At 54.3% G+C, this 16,816-nt stretch overlaps 1 protein-coding gene and 1 long non-coding RNA gene across 5 annotated transcripts in view; one reads left to right on the forward strand and one right to left on the reverse strand.

Annotated features, from left to right (window-relative positions):
• ZNF496 (zinc finger protein 496) overlaps nucleotides 1-10,116 on the forward strand; it is a 32,329-nt gene extending 22,213 nt beyond the window's left edge. For all 4 annotated transcript variants that reach the window (XM_087430244.1, XM_087430245.1, XM_087430246.1 and 1 more), the window contains 2 exons: nucleotides 590-703; nucleotides 7,350-10,116. In XM_087430244.1, coding sequence (XP_087286370.1) covers nucleotides 590-703; nucleotides 7,350-8,104 — 869 coding nt within the window. In that variant the 3' untranslated portion in view covers nucleotides 8,105-10,116. The remainder of the gene's footprint in view (nucleotides 1-589; nucleotides 704-7,349) is intronic.
• LOC147917374 (uncharacterized) lies at nucleotides 9,029-16,251 on the reverse strand. Its single transcript, XR_015552059.1, has 3 exons — nucleotides 15,691-16,251; nucleotides 12,026-14,831; nucleotides 9,029-11,453 (listed from the first exon to the last, which is right to left on the reverse strand). It is a non-coding gene; the product is annotated as an uncharacterized LOC147917374 (long non-coding RNA).
• Between the last annotated feature and the right edge of the window lie 565 nt (nucleotides 16,252-16,816).

Genomic DNA, 16,816 nt, shown 5'->3' on the forward strand with positions numbered 1-16,816 from the left:
CTGGGCACTGGGCACAGCGCCTCTGGACGCCCACCTGGCTCATCCTTCCAACCACATGCTGCAGGTGGTGTGCGGAAACCGAGGCCGGGCAGGTGCCGGGGCCTGGACGACATGACCCAGCTCGGCAGCAGCTGCTCCTGGCCTCCCCCTCCCCTGGCTCGCTGTGTCACCAGAACCGGAGTCTAACCACAGGGCTGTACTGCCTTGGGGTGTCTGCTCCTTCAGGGGAAAGCTTCATAGGCATTGGCACAGCCCCGGGCCCCCTCCCCTTTGGGACCACAGAGCAGCACAGGTTTTGGCTCACCATCCCCACTTGGAACAAACTTCAGGAGCCTCTGGTGTGGCTGCCCGTGCCATCTCTGTGCAGGCTGCGTCTGTGGGGCCCTGGGCCTGTGGGTGCAAATGAGTACAGGGATGGCAGGTGCTTGTGCACAGTCAAGTGGACGGGGCAGAAGCAGCATCCACGTTGCTTCTGTCTAGCTTCAGCCCAGGGCTGCCTCGCCTCGCGGCTGGGCGTCTGTTAACGTGCTCCCCAGGTGGTGCTGCAGCTGCGGGACAAATCGATTTTTCCGTTTTCTTCTCCGGAAAGACTTTCCCAGCCTCCAGCCATTCCAGGTAGAAGAAAGAAGAAAACGGGATGAGCTGCAGATGCCAGAGCTCCAGACCTGCCAGCAGACGGCACTTGCCCAGAGCACCTGCCCCGGTAAAGGAGCGAGGGTGGGGTGCCTGTGTGTGATGTGCGGCGTGAGTGTGTGCGCGCGTGCAGCTGTGTGTGTGTGCATGCGTGTGGTGATGATGTGTGGTGTGGCGTACGTTGTGTATAGTATGTCTGGTGTGGTGCGTGCCTATTGAGTGTGCATGTGCGTGGTGTGTATGAGCATGCGTGTGATGCACGTGGTGAATGTGTCACGTGTGTGGTGTGTGTGCGTGAAAGTGGTGTGTGTGGTCTATGTGTGCATACTTGTGTGTGGTGTATGTGTGCATACATGTGTGGTGCATGTGTGCTGTCTGCATACACGTCTGTGGTGTGTGCGCATACTTGTGTGTGGTGTGTGTGTGCATACATGTGTGGTGCATGTGTGCTGTCTGCATACACGTCTGTGGTGTGTGTGTGCATACTTGTGTGTGGTGTATGTGTATGCACGTGTGCTGGTGGGCGTGGTAGGGACCTCAAGGGCACGCCCTCTAGCCGCCCTTGGAGTAGCCAGCACTGAGACTGAGTCATGTGGGTCACAAGTCGCCACCTCCAGAGGCAAAGACTGGAATCCAGGTGTCTTGAACGTCCTCGGGGTTCAGACGCCCTTCCACCATCAAACCCCATCTGTGGTTCTTGCTTGAACGCGTGTGTTGTGGTTTTCTGCAGCTGTGGAGACTGACTCCCCAGTCTGTTTCCCCATGATGCCTTTTGGAGGCAAAACTTGCAAGGCGTTGTGGTACTTCCACCCAGCCCTGTGCAGGGCTCGCAGCCCCCTTTCACGTGTGGACAAAAGCGATTTGACGTTAGGTAAATCTACGGCGGATCTAGAAGGACGGTACCCCACACACACAAGCTTCGGTGCTGGCCCTGGTTTGCTCAGGAGCCTGCTCTGTGCTGGGGGGACCATCGTGTGTGGCCCGTTCTCCGTCGGGCTGCTGAACGCTTGGTGCTCAGATGCATTTCGAGCCCTATTTGGCTCCTGCCTGCCCGCAGCCCGTCCCTCAGCCCTGTCGGCTTCTAGAAGGCAGATGGTCATGTCACAGGGGTCTGCAGCTGCACTGCCCCTTTCCTTGGCTCTGACACTGAATCTGCTTTGAAATGGCAGGAAGCCAAGGGCTGCTCTCTGAGAACAGGGCGAGATGATGGATTGCAGAGAACAGGCACCGTTTTCATTTTGGTCGCTCCTGCCCATGCCTCTGACAACAGGCGAGGGGTCTGCGTCCCCGCATCTGCCTTTGTGCTGGTCCGACCAGCGCTTCGTCATGCTGCCCGGAGGGGGAATGTGGTCTCGTTTGTCGGTTTTCTCTGTGAATTGCCTGGTTAACATTTAGTCCCTGCTTCTTTTCTCCTCCCTTCACGTCTGGGAGCCCTGTTGTGTCCCAAGCACTGCACAGTGTGCAGTGTGGGGCACCCGTGTAAGGTCTTGCAACGTTGTGCCGTGTGTCCTCGCAGAACCTGCTGAGGTAGGCACTGTCTTAGCTAGCACCGGTACTATAGCAAAATACCAGGGTGGCGGCTAAAACAGCAGACGTTTATTTCTCGCAGTTCTGAGTTTGGGACATCTGAGGTCAAGGCAGAAGTGGATTCGGTGTCTGGTGAAGGCTCTCTTCCGCTGGTGACCGCCGCCTTCTCCCTGTGTGCTCATGTGGCCTCTCCTCGGTGCGTGCTCATGGACACGGAGAGAGCTCTCGTCTCTTCCTCTTCTTGTAAGGGCGCTAATCCGGTCACAAGGGCCCCCGCCTGTAAGACTTCATTACACCCATTACCTCCCAAAGGCCTCACACCTCATCCCGTCACCTTGGGGGTTGGGGCTTCAGTGTGTGGATTTTGTGGGGACACATGCATTCAGCCCATAGGCGGCACTGTGACGTCTCTGTTTTGCAGCTCGGGCGCTCGAGCTGGAGTTGCTTGCCCACGACCCACACTCACAGGCCGTGGGTATGAGACTGTGGCCTGAAGCGTGTGATTGGGCTCCATGCTTTTTACTCTGCATTATCGAGCCGCACCATGCTTGTCCTGTGGATTTGTGGGAACTCAAAATTATGGGCCTGAATCTGTTCCCTCTTACGCATTTACACATAATTCCTCTCATTTTTAAACTTTGGTTATGTGTGTTTCAGGACATAAATGTCTTTTTTCACATTTTTAAAATGCAAATACACTTGTTCATCATCTCTTTTTTGGCTTTATGTCTTGCTTAAGAAAGCCCCACCATCCTGACATTATAAGAATATAGTTTTATGCAACCTTTGTCATTTGCTTCCTACCCTCCCTGCTTCTCTCAGCCCCTGCAGATCCCTGCGAGCTGCTCACACCAGCCCAGAGGGCGCCTTCCTGAGGGGTCAGGCACTGACCTGGGCCCGTGCCGTCTCCCCCCCAACACGCCAGCAGCCTGGCGTTCCCTGGCCACGCACAGCAGGGCTGCGGGCTTGGGTACCCCCTCCCCGTTTGTACTCGTCAGTGCTGAGCTCAGAGCTCCCTGCTCGTCCTCTCTGTGCATCTTGGGCGCACCTCTGAGGCTCAGCTCACCTGCTGGGAATTCTTCACACTTGTGTCGATGGCACACAGCATGATTGTTGATTTATTCCCCCTTTTTAAGAAACTCTGCATCTGTTTTTGGTCATTTGGCTGATCTGAGGGGATGTCATCCTGTGTGCACGATGTTAGTCTCCTAGGGCTGCCATAACAAAGGAACACAGACTGGGGCTCAAACAACAGAAATGGATTTTCTCCCAGTTCTGGAGGCCGGAAGTCAGAGATTCAAGGTGTCAGCTGGGTGGGCTTCACCTGAGGCCTCTCTTCTTGACTTGTAGATAGCTGGTTTATGTTTCGTTTTGTTTTGTTTTATTGTGGTAACATTGGTTTATAACATTATGTAAATTTCAGTTGTATATCACTATGTTTCATTTTCTGTGTAGACTACATCATGTTCACCACCCAAAGACTAATTACCATCCATCACCACACACAATGCGCCCAGTCACCCCTTTCACCCTCGTCCCTCCCCCCTTTCCCTCTGGTAACAACCAATCTAATCTCTGTGTCTATGTGGGTTTTTTTTGTTGCTGTTGTCTTTATCTTCCACATATGAGTGAAATCATACAGTATTTTACTTTCTCTGTCTGACTTACTTTGCTTAGCATGATACCCTCAAGGTCCATCCATGTTGTCACAAATGGCTGGGTTTCATCATTTCCTATGGCTGAGTAGTATTCCATTGTGTATATATACCACATCTTCTTCATCCGTTTGTCCCTTGATGGGCACTTATGTTGCTTCCAAGTCTTGGCTATTGTGAATAATGCTGCAGTGAACATAGGGGTGCATATATTTTTTCAAATTAGTGTTTTTATGTTCTTTGGATAAATACCCAGAAGTGGAATAGCTGGGTCATACGGTATTTCTATTTTTAGTTTTTTTGTGTGTGTGAGGAAGACCGGCCCTGAGCTAACATCTGCCAATCCTCCTCTTTTTGCTGAGGAAGACTGGCCCCAAGCTAACATCCATGCCCCACCCTCCTCCACTTTACATGGGACACCACCACAGCATGGCTCGACAAGTGGCATGTTGGTGCGCACCCGGGATCCGAACCTGCGAACCCCGGGCCGCCGCAGCAGAGTGCGCGCACCCAACTGCTTGTGCCACCAGGCTGACCCTTCTATTTTTAGTTTTTTGAGGAGTCTCCATACTGTTTTACATAGTGGCTGCACCAGGTTGCACTCCCACCCCAGTGCATGAGGGTTCCCTTTTCTCCACGTCCTCTCCAAACCTTGTTATTTCTTGTCTTTGTAATAATAGCCATTCTGATGGGCATGAGGTGATATCTCATTGTAGTTTTGATTTGCATTTCCCTAATAATTAATGATGTTGAACACTTTTTCATGTGCCTCTTGGCCATCTGTATATCTTCTTTGGAAAAATATCTATTCAGATCCTCTGCCCATTTTTTAATTGGGTTGTTTGTTTTTTTGTTGAGTTGTATGAGTTCTTTATATATTTTGGAAATTAACCTCTTGTTGGTTATATGATTTGCAAATATTGTCTCCCAGTTGGTGCGTTGTCTTTTCATTTTGTTCCTGGTTTCCTTTGCCTTGCAGAAGCTCTTTAGTCTGATGTAGTCCCATTTGTTTTTTTTTCCTTTTGTTTCCCTTGCCTGAGTAGACACGGTATTTGAAAAGATGCTGCCAAGACCGATGTCAAAGAATGTACTGCCTATAATTTCTTCTAGGAGTTTTATGGCTTCGGGTCTTACATTCAAGTCTTTAATCCATTTTGAGTTGATTTTTGTGTGTGGTGTAAGATAATGGTCTACTTTCATTCTTTTGTATGTGGCTGTCCAGTTTTCCCAATACCGTTTATTGAAGAGACTTTCCTTTCTCCATTGAATATTCTTGGCTCCTTTGTTGAAAATTAGCTGTCCATAGATGTGTGGGTTTATTTCTGGGCTCTCAATTCTGTTCCATTGATCTGTGTGTCTGTTTTGGTGCCAGAACCATGCTGTTTTGGTTACTATAGCTTTGTAGTATATTTTGAAATCAGGGAGTGTGATACCTCCAGCTTTGTTCTTTTTTCTCAGGATTCCTTTGGCTATTTGGAGTCTTTCGTTGTTCCATATAAATTTTAGGATTCTTTATTCTATTTCTGTGAAGAATGTCATTGGGATTCTGATTGGGATTGCATTGAATCTGTATGCTTTAGGAAGTATGGACATTTTAACTATGCTAATTCTTCCAGTCTTCTTTTTTTTTTGTTTGTTTTTTTTTAAAGATTTATTTATTTATTTTCCCCCCAAAGCCCCAGTAGATAGTTGTATGTCATAGCTGCACATCCTTCTAGTAGCTGTATGTGGGACGCGGCCTCAGCATGGCCGGAGAAGCGGTGCGTTGGTGCGCACCCGGGATCCGAACCCGGGCTGCCAGTAGCGGAGCGCGCGCACTTAACCGCTAAGCCACGGGGCCGGCCCCATCTTCCAGTCTTCTTTGGCTCAGATCTCTGCCCCTGCCTGGGCCTGTGTCCTCAGGGCCCTGTTGACAATGGCAGCCTTGTAGACCTCTGAACCGCCTTTGGAGTTGTTCTTCCTTTTTCTTAACAACGTATGTTCCAGCCAGATAGTTCTACTGACCCATTTGGTGGAATCCCAGAAGTCTGACAGCCTTCCTTCAGTTCATCCTTTGTCCTTTTTAGTCCAAGCTGATAGGGTTTCTGCTCATACAAAATTCTCAAAAACATAGTTGGTCTACCATGCAGTTGACAGGGGTCCTGGCCGTCAGACCAGAGGGTCCTCTACAGATCTTCTGTGGATTACCTCATCTCCATTCCTGGCTCCGCCTGAGAAGGCTGATTGGATCCATGGGTCACCCCCATAATCTCTTGAGCAAATGGTCAGTCGGCCACATCCTTGGTGTCCTCTCCAGAACACACACTCTCATTTTTCCAATATGGATGGACTGGGAATTTTCTGCATCTTCCAGTCTCCCTCTGACTCCCCAGCCTCATATTCTTCCCGACCCCCTTCCCCTTGTCTCACGGATGGACAAATGCCGCATGGGCTCTGCCACTGCCCGATGTCTCTCTTTCTCTGTGGCTTCTGGGTCTTCCTGCCCTGCTGCTGTTCATCCAGCTCCAGCTGCCCTCAGGTTCCCTGACCTGCAGAACTCTCCTCCCTCCAGCAGTCAAGTCCAAAATAACCATATTCCTACTAATGTCCTGAAGGGCCCAGCACCACTACCCCCCGTTCTAGACCTGAGCCCCACATTTCACAAAAGGGAGGAAACAGAGGCCGGATGGGAGCTGTGTGATGGGCTCTGGGCTGCAGGCCAGGACCTCGTGCCCGTTTCCCGCTGCCCACCCGCCTCCTCCCCGTGGTACCACTTTCCATCACAGACTTGGGATCCATTGAGTCAGCTTCAGTCTAGGTTATGAAGTCCAGAATGTGTCTCTACCTGTTGCCACTGGTGGCTGCTGGTGGGCCTCAAATGTGACGCTGGGAGGCAGAGATGCTGGTGGGGGACTCAGTGGTCTGGTGGTCTGGGACCATTGGACGCCCTCACGTCCGACAGCACAGCAAGGCGCAGCTCCCACTTCACCCCTGAGCCCTGATGTGTACAGTGTGGTAAATAAGGTGTTATCGGGTTGGGTTCAGGAGCAAATGGGGCTGTGCATGTCAGAAGTCTCGCACAGCCCTGGAGCGTTGCAGTGCTGAGAGCGTGGTAGCCGGCCCCGTCCTGGCACTCTGCTTTTGGAATATCTGGTCTTCCTCTCTCCAAAGTCCTTAATATGCCCTGAAAGGATTTTCCCACGCTTGTGTAATATGGCGGTGCCAAGTGGTCTGTGAATAGCCGACTTTACAAAGATAAATACAAACTCTTAGAGCTTGGAGGAGTCTCAGTGGCTAGAAAAGGAAAAAAAAAGGATGGGGCTGAGGGCTTAGGGGAAAGGGCGGGGAGGGGGAGAGGAGAAGAGGAGGACGGGTGGGTTCATTGTGGCCCCCGCTAAGGATTTCTTTCTCAGGCTGCAGCAGAGGTCCCCACAGGGGAGAGCTCCCTTGCAAAAATGTGGGTTTCTGGACCCAAGAGAACCCTCCTGGTGGCGTTCACAGGGGCTGCCGTGCGGCCTGGGCGGCACTGCTGACTTCCATGTTGCTTTCCTGTAGCCGCAGGCAACGCGCCGTCCCTGGAGCCCGGCCTGGAGGAGGAGGTGACCATCGAGATTGTTCTGTCCAGCTCCGGGGATGAGGACTCCCAGCTCGGCTCCTACTGCACCGACGAGCCGCGGAGCCCCCCGGAGAAGCCGCGCAGTCTCCCCGCCTCCCCCCGGAGCGGCGCCGAGGGGGCCGAGGTGCAGACCTCCTCCAGGAAGTCCTACGTGTGCCCGAACTGTGGCAAGATCTTCCGCTGGAGGGTCAACTTCATCCGGCACCTGCGGAGCCGCCGCGAGCAGAAGCCGCACGAGTGCTCGGTGTGCGGGGAGCTGTTCAGCGACAGCGAGGACCTGGACGGGCACCGGGAGACCCACGAGGCCCAGAAACCCTACCGCTGCGGCGCCTGCGGGAAGAGCTTCCGCCTCAACTCGCACCTGCTCTGCCACCGGCGCGTGCACCTGCAGCCGGACGGCCTGGCGCCGGTGAGGAAGCGGGAGCGCGCGGCGCCCGGGCCGGCGGGCGGGGGGCCCGGCGCCCTGCTGGGGAAGGGCCGGGCCAAGCTGGGCTTCCAGTGCTGTGACTGCGGGCGCGGCTTCCAGCGGCCCGACCACCTGGCCCGGCACCGCAGCGCCGTCCACGAGAAGAGCAGGGCGCGGCCCCTGCAGTGCCGCTACTGCGTGAAGAGCTTCTCGCAGAACTCCGACCTCCTCCGCCACCAGCGCCTGCACATGAAGCGCCGCTCCAAGCAGGCCCTGAACTCCTACTGAGCCGGTCCCGGCCTGCAGGTGCAGCCCCGGCCCACGGGTGCGGGCCCGGGTGCGGCCCCAGTGTCAGGTGCGGTCCCAGGTGCGGTCCGCTGGTCAGGTGCAGCCCCGGGCCGGGTGCGGCCCACTCACGCCTGGTGCTGCCTGGTCCCAGACCCCTCCCGCCGACGCACCTCCCCAGGACAGAGACCACGTCCTCCTGCCCTGTGCTCTCAGGTAGAAATGGGATAGTGGCCACATGAGCATCGGTTCTGTGGCTGTGCCAAAAAGCAGGGCGGGCGTGTCACCATCAGCCCTGATTTGCCGTGTTTCTGGGTCTTACAGAAGCCCGTCCAGTGCTTCCCAAGCGGCCGAGGGACTGGCCGCCCGGCCCGTGGTGACCCCTTGCAGGGTGTCCCTCCCAGTTCTCTCCTATCCGCCCTGTCTGAACCCCTGGTCCTGAGGTCCTGAGGTTGGAGGGTAACTGCCTTCCTCTCTGACAGCCTGTGGGGTGAGGACTAGGAGGAAGGCACTGACGCTGGGACCCGAGGGCACACGGGTGGCAGGGCCGAGCACACGGGCCAGGCCACGTCATTAGAAGTCTGAGTCCCCATCACCATCTGGACACAGGAACGCCCCGCAGTTATCAGGCAGCCCTTTCAGGCTCAGAAGCCTTGGGGGTGGCTTTATGGCTCCTCCTTGTGGAAGGAAAGCTGTGTCATACCCTTTTATTTGTGGGGGCCACTGGTACTAGGGACTGTGAGCTCATCAAGGGCAAAGCCCACGTTTTAGACTGTATGTGGCACACCTCCCCAAAATGTTCTTTGTCCCTAGAGGTTCTTGGTCAGTGGTTGTGGGGCGGAAGCAGAGTGGTCATCATTTGAAAGGCACTTAAGTTCCCCTCCCCATTCCATGTGTCTGGGAATGGAGAGCTCAACCCCTGTGTGGGGTTCTTCTGTCTGGGCAAGCTGAGCGGGGAACAGAACCTTCTGTGAAGTCGTGCTCTGCACATGTATTCACTTGGTGTGCCGGTTGTGTTAGTTTGTAGGGCTGCTGTAACAGTACCAGAAACTGGGTGGCTGAGGACAACAGAAATCATTGTCTCAGTTCTGGAGGCCAGAAGTCCAAGATCAGGGTGTCGGCAGGGCTGGTCCTTGTGCTGGAGGGATCTGTTCCAGCCCTGTCCTCTGGCTTCTGGTGGTTGCTGGCAGTCATTGACGTTCTCGGGCTTGTAGGAGCGTTGCTCTGTCTCTGCCTTCGTCTTCACATGGTGTTCTGTGTGTGCATCTGTCTCCAATGTCCGTTTTTTTAAGGACACCAGTCATATTGGATTAGAGTCCACTCTGGCTACTGCAGTACGTTCACATCTTACCTGATTACTCCTGTGTGACCCTGTTTCCAAATAAGGTCACATCCTGAGGTACTGGGGTTAGGACTTGAACATATGAATTTCAGGGGTTGGGGAGACACAGTTCAACCCTCAATGCCAGATAATCCTGATTCACAGATGAGTCACTCAGTACAGACTGGCGTTAGTGCTCCATCCATTGGAAGCAGGATTCAGACCCCAGCCTCTGCTTCCGGGGCGACTGTCCTCTGCACAGTAGTAACCTGGGATTCTGGACTGGGAGTGACTGGGTATCGAAACCTCAAGCAGTGAAAACCGTGGTTGTCTTGTTCCTGGAAGACTGGCAGTGTCGGCTGGGCTCAGGGACGGAAAGCTTGGGATTGTGGAATAGCTGTGGCTAAACCTGAAAGCCAGCGACCAGGCGGGTGTTTCGTGGTACTTGTGTGTCGGGCCCCATCGGCGGGCGGTGAGGCTGGGTGAGTGAATGCAAGGCGGCTTGCTGCTTGTCACCCACTTCATCGTCACCTCGAGACCCTACTGCCACAAACCGGATGAGAGGGCCACAGGGTTTCATAATTCAGTGACTGTGCCCACGTAGTTGCATCTACGTGCCCGGGAACCGTAAATGCAATAAAACGTGCGGTCATGCCCTGAACCAGAAATAAACCATCAGGCTCTTTGTTTCTAAGCAGTTTACCTCTAGTGTTGATGTGCCAGGAAAAGGGAAAAAGTGAGTCTTGAAGGCTGAGGGAGGGAAATTCCAAATAGAAGCCAGACTGTGCACACCTGCACCTGTGCCCTCTTGCCTGAGAGTTGTACAGCGGGAAGGCTGTTTACCCACCTGCCTCGGACATTTGTCAAAAGAGGAACATTGCTCTACTCGCTGGTGCATTTTATGTGTAAGATCTAATCATAAGGGGGACCGGCCCGGTGGCGCAGCGGTTAAGTGCGCACGCTCTGCTTCAGCAGCCCGGGGTTCGCAGGTTCGGATCCTGGGCACGCACCGATGCGCCACTTGTCAAGCCATGCTGTGGCGGCGTCCCATATAAAGTAGAGGAAGATGGGCATGGATGTTAGCCCAGGGCCCATCTTCTTCAGCAAAAAAAGAGGAGGATTGGCATCAGATGTTAGCTCAAGGCTGATCTTCCTCAAAAAAAAAAAAAACTGATCATAAGAAAGACACAAAGGGATAGGAGCAGGACTAAGACCCTCGTGGAGGCTGTGCATCTCGAGTCCCACCACACCCTGTGAGGGAGCCCCCGGTGCCCTGCTCAGAGCTCACCAAGGTGCCTAACTAGTCCCAAGTCACATTGCCCCTGGATTCGGAAACCCTCCCGGGTGATGCAGCTCAAATCCCACCTTCATGCCATGCAGAAGTCGGTGGGGTTACCTGCACTGGGGAAGCTCCAGGTGGCCCTCGGCTTCACCTGAGGAGAGCTGACACCCTCAGTCCCCTCCCTTCCTCCCTGGGGCTGGGCAGGCAGGTGAGCCACGTCTCTACCTTGCCATGGAGGCTCAGAGACCCCCATCTGAGAGGCATCTGCCCACCCTGTTCTGGTCCCTCGGCATTGTTCCCACAGACTCAGAGGTGAGGAATAAAGACACGGCCTGAGTTGATATTCACCTTAGACTCTCCTTGTGGTTAAAGCAGCATGTGCAGCACGGCTGGCAGATGGTCTCTTGGCCTGACAAGGCCCTGGAGGTGGGAGCCTGCTGCTCCAAGTGGCCCTCTGGTCCTCAGACACACCTTGTGAAATGGGCAGATCTGGTCACTGATCTGACCTGTCTCCAGAGGAGAGAGAGTAACTGCATACCTACACCAGGGGCAGGTCGCGCTCCTGGTCACACCACAGCCGTTCTCGGGTATCCCCCGACTCCAGAGCTCACCCCAGCGGGGAGAAATAATGTGAGGCCAGTGGTGGGAAGTCCCTCGTCAGGCTGTCACACTGGGAGAAGGCTCCGGTCCGTGCCTGCAGCCTGCGGAGTGTGGTCCACGTGGCTCTTCCCTGGGAGGTGGTTTCCCCACTGCCAAAAGCAGAGTTGAGATCAGGCACAGGCCTCTTGGCTGCAGCGTACCGAGGGGATTCAATGATATTATGTCACCTCCCCGATTCCATCAGACAAGCCCAGGTACATTTTCTATTAGCAACAAAAGTCGATACTGTTTTGTCATAAAGGTGATGGTCACTGCCCACCAGCGCTCCCTGCATACACGCCACAGTTTAGGGAACATGCACAAGAAGGCAGGCTGGACAGCAAAGGAGCACTGGGAGGAAGACGGTGACCAGGCTGCCCTGCAGCCCTGCCCGCTCAGGGGCACCCGGTGTCTGCAGGCTGGTTGTTGGGGATCATGAGCTCATCAAGGGCAAAGCGAGGGGTCCATGCATGCCTGCTTTGACCATGCTGTACTGACGGAACTTTAGCCTTTCCCTGAACCATGGCCTGCACCCAGGGCACCATGACTACTGTGCATGTAATCACCATGATGCATAGAAGTCATAGAAATTCCTCATAAGAAGATGCAGAACTGTCTTAAGAAGAGAAGGGAAAGCAGATTCCTCAGTAACACCCCCAGGTCTGAAGGGCCGGAGGCTTACCTCGCTTCTCCTGGCTACAGCCAAGGACACCGTGGGCAGTGGTGACGTCTGCAGGACCCGGCTGTCTCCTCAGCACACAGCCAGTTGGCGGGGCTGCGCCCTTCATCACCTGCTGAAAGACGGCTTGGTGTAGTCGTGTCTCTACTAGTCTGTGCAGGTCTCACCGCATCTCGTTCAAATGTGGAGGGGCTGTGACACTTGCTCCGAGAGCACTGAGGTCGGAAAAGGTGCAGCTCGCGGGTGGGGTAAAGTGAGCCCTCAAACCGCGCTGGAGCCCCTGGCAGTGTCTGTGAGCTCTGAGGAGAGACGAGCTCCCCCCGCCCACTGAGGGTGAATCCAGAGGGAGATCCCTGGGTATTTTTAAGTGTTGCCGAGTGAAGATCTGGAGTGGGAAAGAGCTTGAGCTTGTGGATTCACGCCAGCACTTTGCGTCTTCAGCAAACACTGGCCTGTCGACTTGCGGCAGGGAAGCATGGCTGGACCACGCTGATCTTGGTCTCTCTCTGGGCCACTCATATTTTTCTAAAATGGCTTGGCTGATGTTGGGGCGATATTCTGTGGTCATGATCTGAAACCTTCCCTAGCAACTTCCTTTAAGTGTCTGTGCTCAAGAAGTCAAAAATCTGACCAGACACGCAGGCATCAAATTTACGGAAGCAGAACCAGGCGCTCCAGCAAAGACGGCCGCCTAGACGGGGCGCCCGGGGCCCCAGCACCCTTCAGGCAGTTTCCCGTCCCTGTGGGGATTGTCGTGTGGCTGCCATTGTGACGGCAGAGAACTCTGGCCTGTGCACAGTCTCTGTCCTACGAGAAGGTGTTAGGTAGGGGGGCAGTCTTGTGCTCAGAGAGGGTGGGCACAGACCCCCGCTGTCGTAGGGAAGAAGAGATACCTGATGCATCTCTGTCTACGCTGTTTCCACTGCTCTTCACCAAGGGCAGAGACCTCGTGGTATTCGTCTGTTTACATCTTCAGCTCAGTGATACAAAGTGGGACCTTGACACGTGCTGTGTAAGGCGCCCCCAACACCTCTGCCCTCCCGAGAGAGGCTGGACTCCCACTGGAGCAGGGGCTTGGAGACCAGCTTGTCCTGGAGCCCAGGAGAGCCTGCCGCTTCAGTTGAAGTCCTGCCTGATTCTCCGGCACCAGCTGGGTGTCCAACAGTTCAAGTCCACACTGACACTGACCACCGGAGGAGGCACAGACCCCACGGGTTAAGGGGAAGTCCTGCACAGGACCACCCCCACTTCAGACACCAGTCTTGAGTCTCGGGGTTCACTTGCACTTCTGCTAGGCTGGCTACAAATTAGGGGGTTCCAATGACCCCCTCAGGTTTGATTTTCCATTAGAACAACTCACAGAACTCACTGAAAGCTCTGTCCTTACAATTAGATTTGATTCTAAAGGATACGGCTCAAGAACAGCCAACATTAGGGATGCGCTTGGTGAGGTCTGGAGGGTCCCGATGCAGAGCTTCCGTGTCCTCCCAGCACAATCGGCAAGCTGAGCTGAGCTCTCCAGGGTACTTGTGGGGGTTTCCTTCTGATACCCCACCCCACGATTGACTCCATCTGCAGCCCCTTGCCAGAGGTTGGCCTGGCCCAAAGTCCCAACCCTCCAAATCGACCAGCCCTCATCCTGAAGCTATCTACCCCCACCCCACTTGAGTCTCAATTAGCATAACAAAGATGCTCCTATTACTCAGGAAATTTCTAGGGATTTTGAAGTTCTGTGCCAGGAACCAGGGGCAAAGACCAGATCTATTCTTTATTGTGCAAGAAGGTGCCTTACAGAGCCTCCTTCAGAGAGGACTCTCTGGGTGCGGCCCCATTGTGCTCACATGGTCAAATCTGTCCCCACTGCCTGTCACCCCGTGCCGGCTGCAGCCCGCCAGAGTTGTTCCCTTAAGGCCCCCGGCTTGCTGTTCCCAGACGCTGGTGGAGCTCTAAGCCCAAGAGCGGCATGCACCCTGGAAAGGGGGTTAGTGGGAGGGGCTGCTCCTGTTAGCACTTACGAGTGCTTCAACCATTGCAATTTCTGGCAGGTGAGAACATCACACAAGGAGAACAAAGTGGCCTCTTAGGATATTGCTCAGAGATGGTGGACTCCTCCCTAAGGACGTGGCTTCGCATGGACAGATGCCACTTCCTCCCTTGTTCTGGGCACCCTGTGCATGCCACGGTGGTGGTGCAGTGGAGGGGCCAGCGGGTCAGCCCCAGGACTCCAGTGTCCAGATGGAGAATCACGTCCGAAGGTTGGGCATGAATATGGAAGGAATGCGTGCAGGCGACCGTTCTCATGTGTCAGACCTTCAAGTCCTAAACGTTTCTAACCAGAGACGACCCTAAAAGAGATTTTTGGAGAAATGCTTCGTGCTCAGGAAGTTGAGCTGGTGTGGTAAGGTGTTCCAGATGCCTGGGCTTAACGCCGAGTGACTTCAGAGCCGCTATCTGCACCCACTGTCCTGTCTCTACAGCAGGGAATGCTCATCTCCTCTGCCTGTCGTGGAGACTCTCATAAGACGCACTGGATGGTGAATGGGGTGTGAGGAGGAGTGTGCTGGACTGACACCCTCAGGGCCACAGGAAGCCGGGATGCTGCAGTTCCCATCCACAGTTGACTTCCTCGGTTTGTGGAAAACTTCCTTTGGATTCTAGTAGTTAGAAGTGGGCGCTGGAAGCAGACACCTGGTCTCTGACCCGTGACCCAGCTGTGGTTCCTTCAGTCTGCAGAGGGAGCTCCCGCAGAGTCGCACCTCTTTTTGGATGGTTTTTAGCCCAGGTACATGTTTGCAAATCCTTCACTGGCCTAGAGAAGAGAAATGCGCAGGGTGAGCACGGTCATTCTCTGAGCTGTATTCACCAAGAGTTACTCTGATTGGGGTGCTTTCCCGTGAGGCCCACTCCCCGTGTGGAATCTTCCAGGTGCCGCGTTGCAAACAGCTCTCAGCAAAGCAGCACAGTGTGGGGGCAAGGCGGGCCCTGACCCCAGGGAGATGAGCGTCAGGAAGCCTCTTCTAGCCTCTCACTATGAAGCAAAGTCGTGAACGACTTTAGGCCGCGGTATGTCCATGTGACTCAGCGCCCCATTCCAGGTACCGGGTCTTCCCTGCGTCTCTAATCCCTGCACGGGTAGTTTATCCACAAAACCCTTGGAAACAGGAGCCCTTCTGTGAAGCTGCCAGCGGGGGCACATTATAAAGAGGTGAGGGACTGACGTAGAAGGAAGGAGGTGGGAGAGGGGTCTGCCTCATGGGGGCCAGAAGGCATTAGGGCACGAGGCTCATGGGTGCTGGGTCCGGCTCCTGATATCAAGATCCCGTCTTGATCCTGGATGCCCTTCCTGGGACTGCCCGCACCTCGAGTTGCCACAAGGACCACCCCTCACTGCCCAGCGGAGCTCCCTGGGCTTCACTCCGAGGAGCGAAATCACAAGTGAAAGCAAATACTCTCGGGAGAGAAAGTCAAGGTTTCTGAGTTCTGGACTAAGCAAGGTAACAATAATGATTACAACCTGCATATAAAATGGGTTAAACACAGCCCAGGGGCAGGAAGAGAAGACTCCAGGAACTGCAGGGGGTAAAGGGGGCGGTGCAGTGGGGTGAATTTAGTCCCCAAAGACCTGTCTGTGTCCCACCCAAACAGGTGGCTTAAAACAACAGAAGTACCTTCTTTCGCAGTTCTGGAGGCCAGACATCTGGGATCAAGGTCTCGACGGCTCTAGGGGAGAATTCTTTCTTGCCTCTTCCACCCCCCGGGGGCTCCACGCGTCCCTCGGCTTGTGGCCGCATCGCTCCAAACTCTGCCCCCGTCTTCACATGGCTTCTCTGTCTCATAAGCACTCTTGTCACTGGATTCAGGGCCCACCCAGTGATCCTCAATGATCTCATCGAAAAATCGTTACCTTAACTACATCTGCAAAGACCCTTTCTCCCAAAACGGTGACATTCACAACTTCCAGGCAACAGATCTTCAGGGGACCCCATTCACCCTGCTACAGTGATTCTTGATCTGATTCTTTCACGGGAGGATTAAAATCAACAATGTCCTGTGACTGTGGCAAACAAAGCTGCCCTTGACATTCTGGTTTTCTACAGGAAAGTGATGCTCCCCAGAAGATGATTGTCTTCAGTCAAGAATCCAGAGTGTGATGGGCCGGCCCCGTGGCTTAGCGGTTAAGTGCGCGCGCTCCGCTGCTGGCCCGGGTTCGGATCCCGGGCGCGCACTGACGCACCACTTCTCCGGCCATGCTGAGGCCGTGTCCCACATACAGCAACTAGAAGGATGTGCAGCTATGACATACAACTATCTACTGGGGCTTTGGGGGAAAATAAATTAAAAAAAAAAAAAAAAAAAGAATCCAGAGTGTTAAACCTGAAAGAGACTCGATGAGTCACCTGAAACCTTCCTCAGCAGGGGGCCGTTTGGTTAGGGTTTTGTCCAGGATCACAGACATGTGGGGAAAGAGCCCGGTGGGCCAGGATCCCAGGTTCTGCTGCAGGAAGTGTTGAGGGATGGGGTGGGGGAGACAGACGCCTCAGTGTGTCTGCCAGGACTCCCCAGAGAGAAACGGCACTAATGGGACGTGAATGTACAGAGAGAGGGTTATTTTAGGTAATTTCCTCCCGTGAATGTGGGGGCTGGCCAGTCTAAAATCTGTAGGGTGGGCGGCTGGAGACCAGGGACAGGCTGCAGTGCAGTCTAAAGGTAGTCTGCTGGCAGGATTCCTTCTGTCTTGGGGAAGGTCAGTCTTCGTTTTTATTAAGGCCTTTGTCTTAGTCAGTTTGGGCCACT

Source organism: Ceratotherium simum, chromosome 4 (genome assembly GCF_057802395.1).
Source record: "Ceratotherium simum simum isolate JZ-2026a chromosome 4, ASM5780239v1, whole genome shotgun sequence".
NCBI lineage: Eukaryota > Metazoa > Chordata > Mammalia > Perissodactyla > Rhinocerotidae > Ceratotherium > Ceratotherium simum.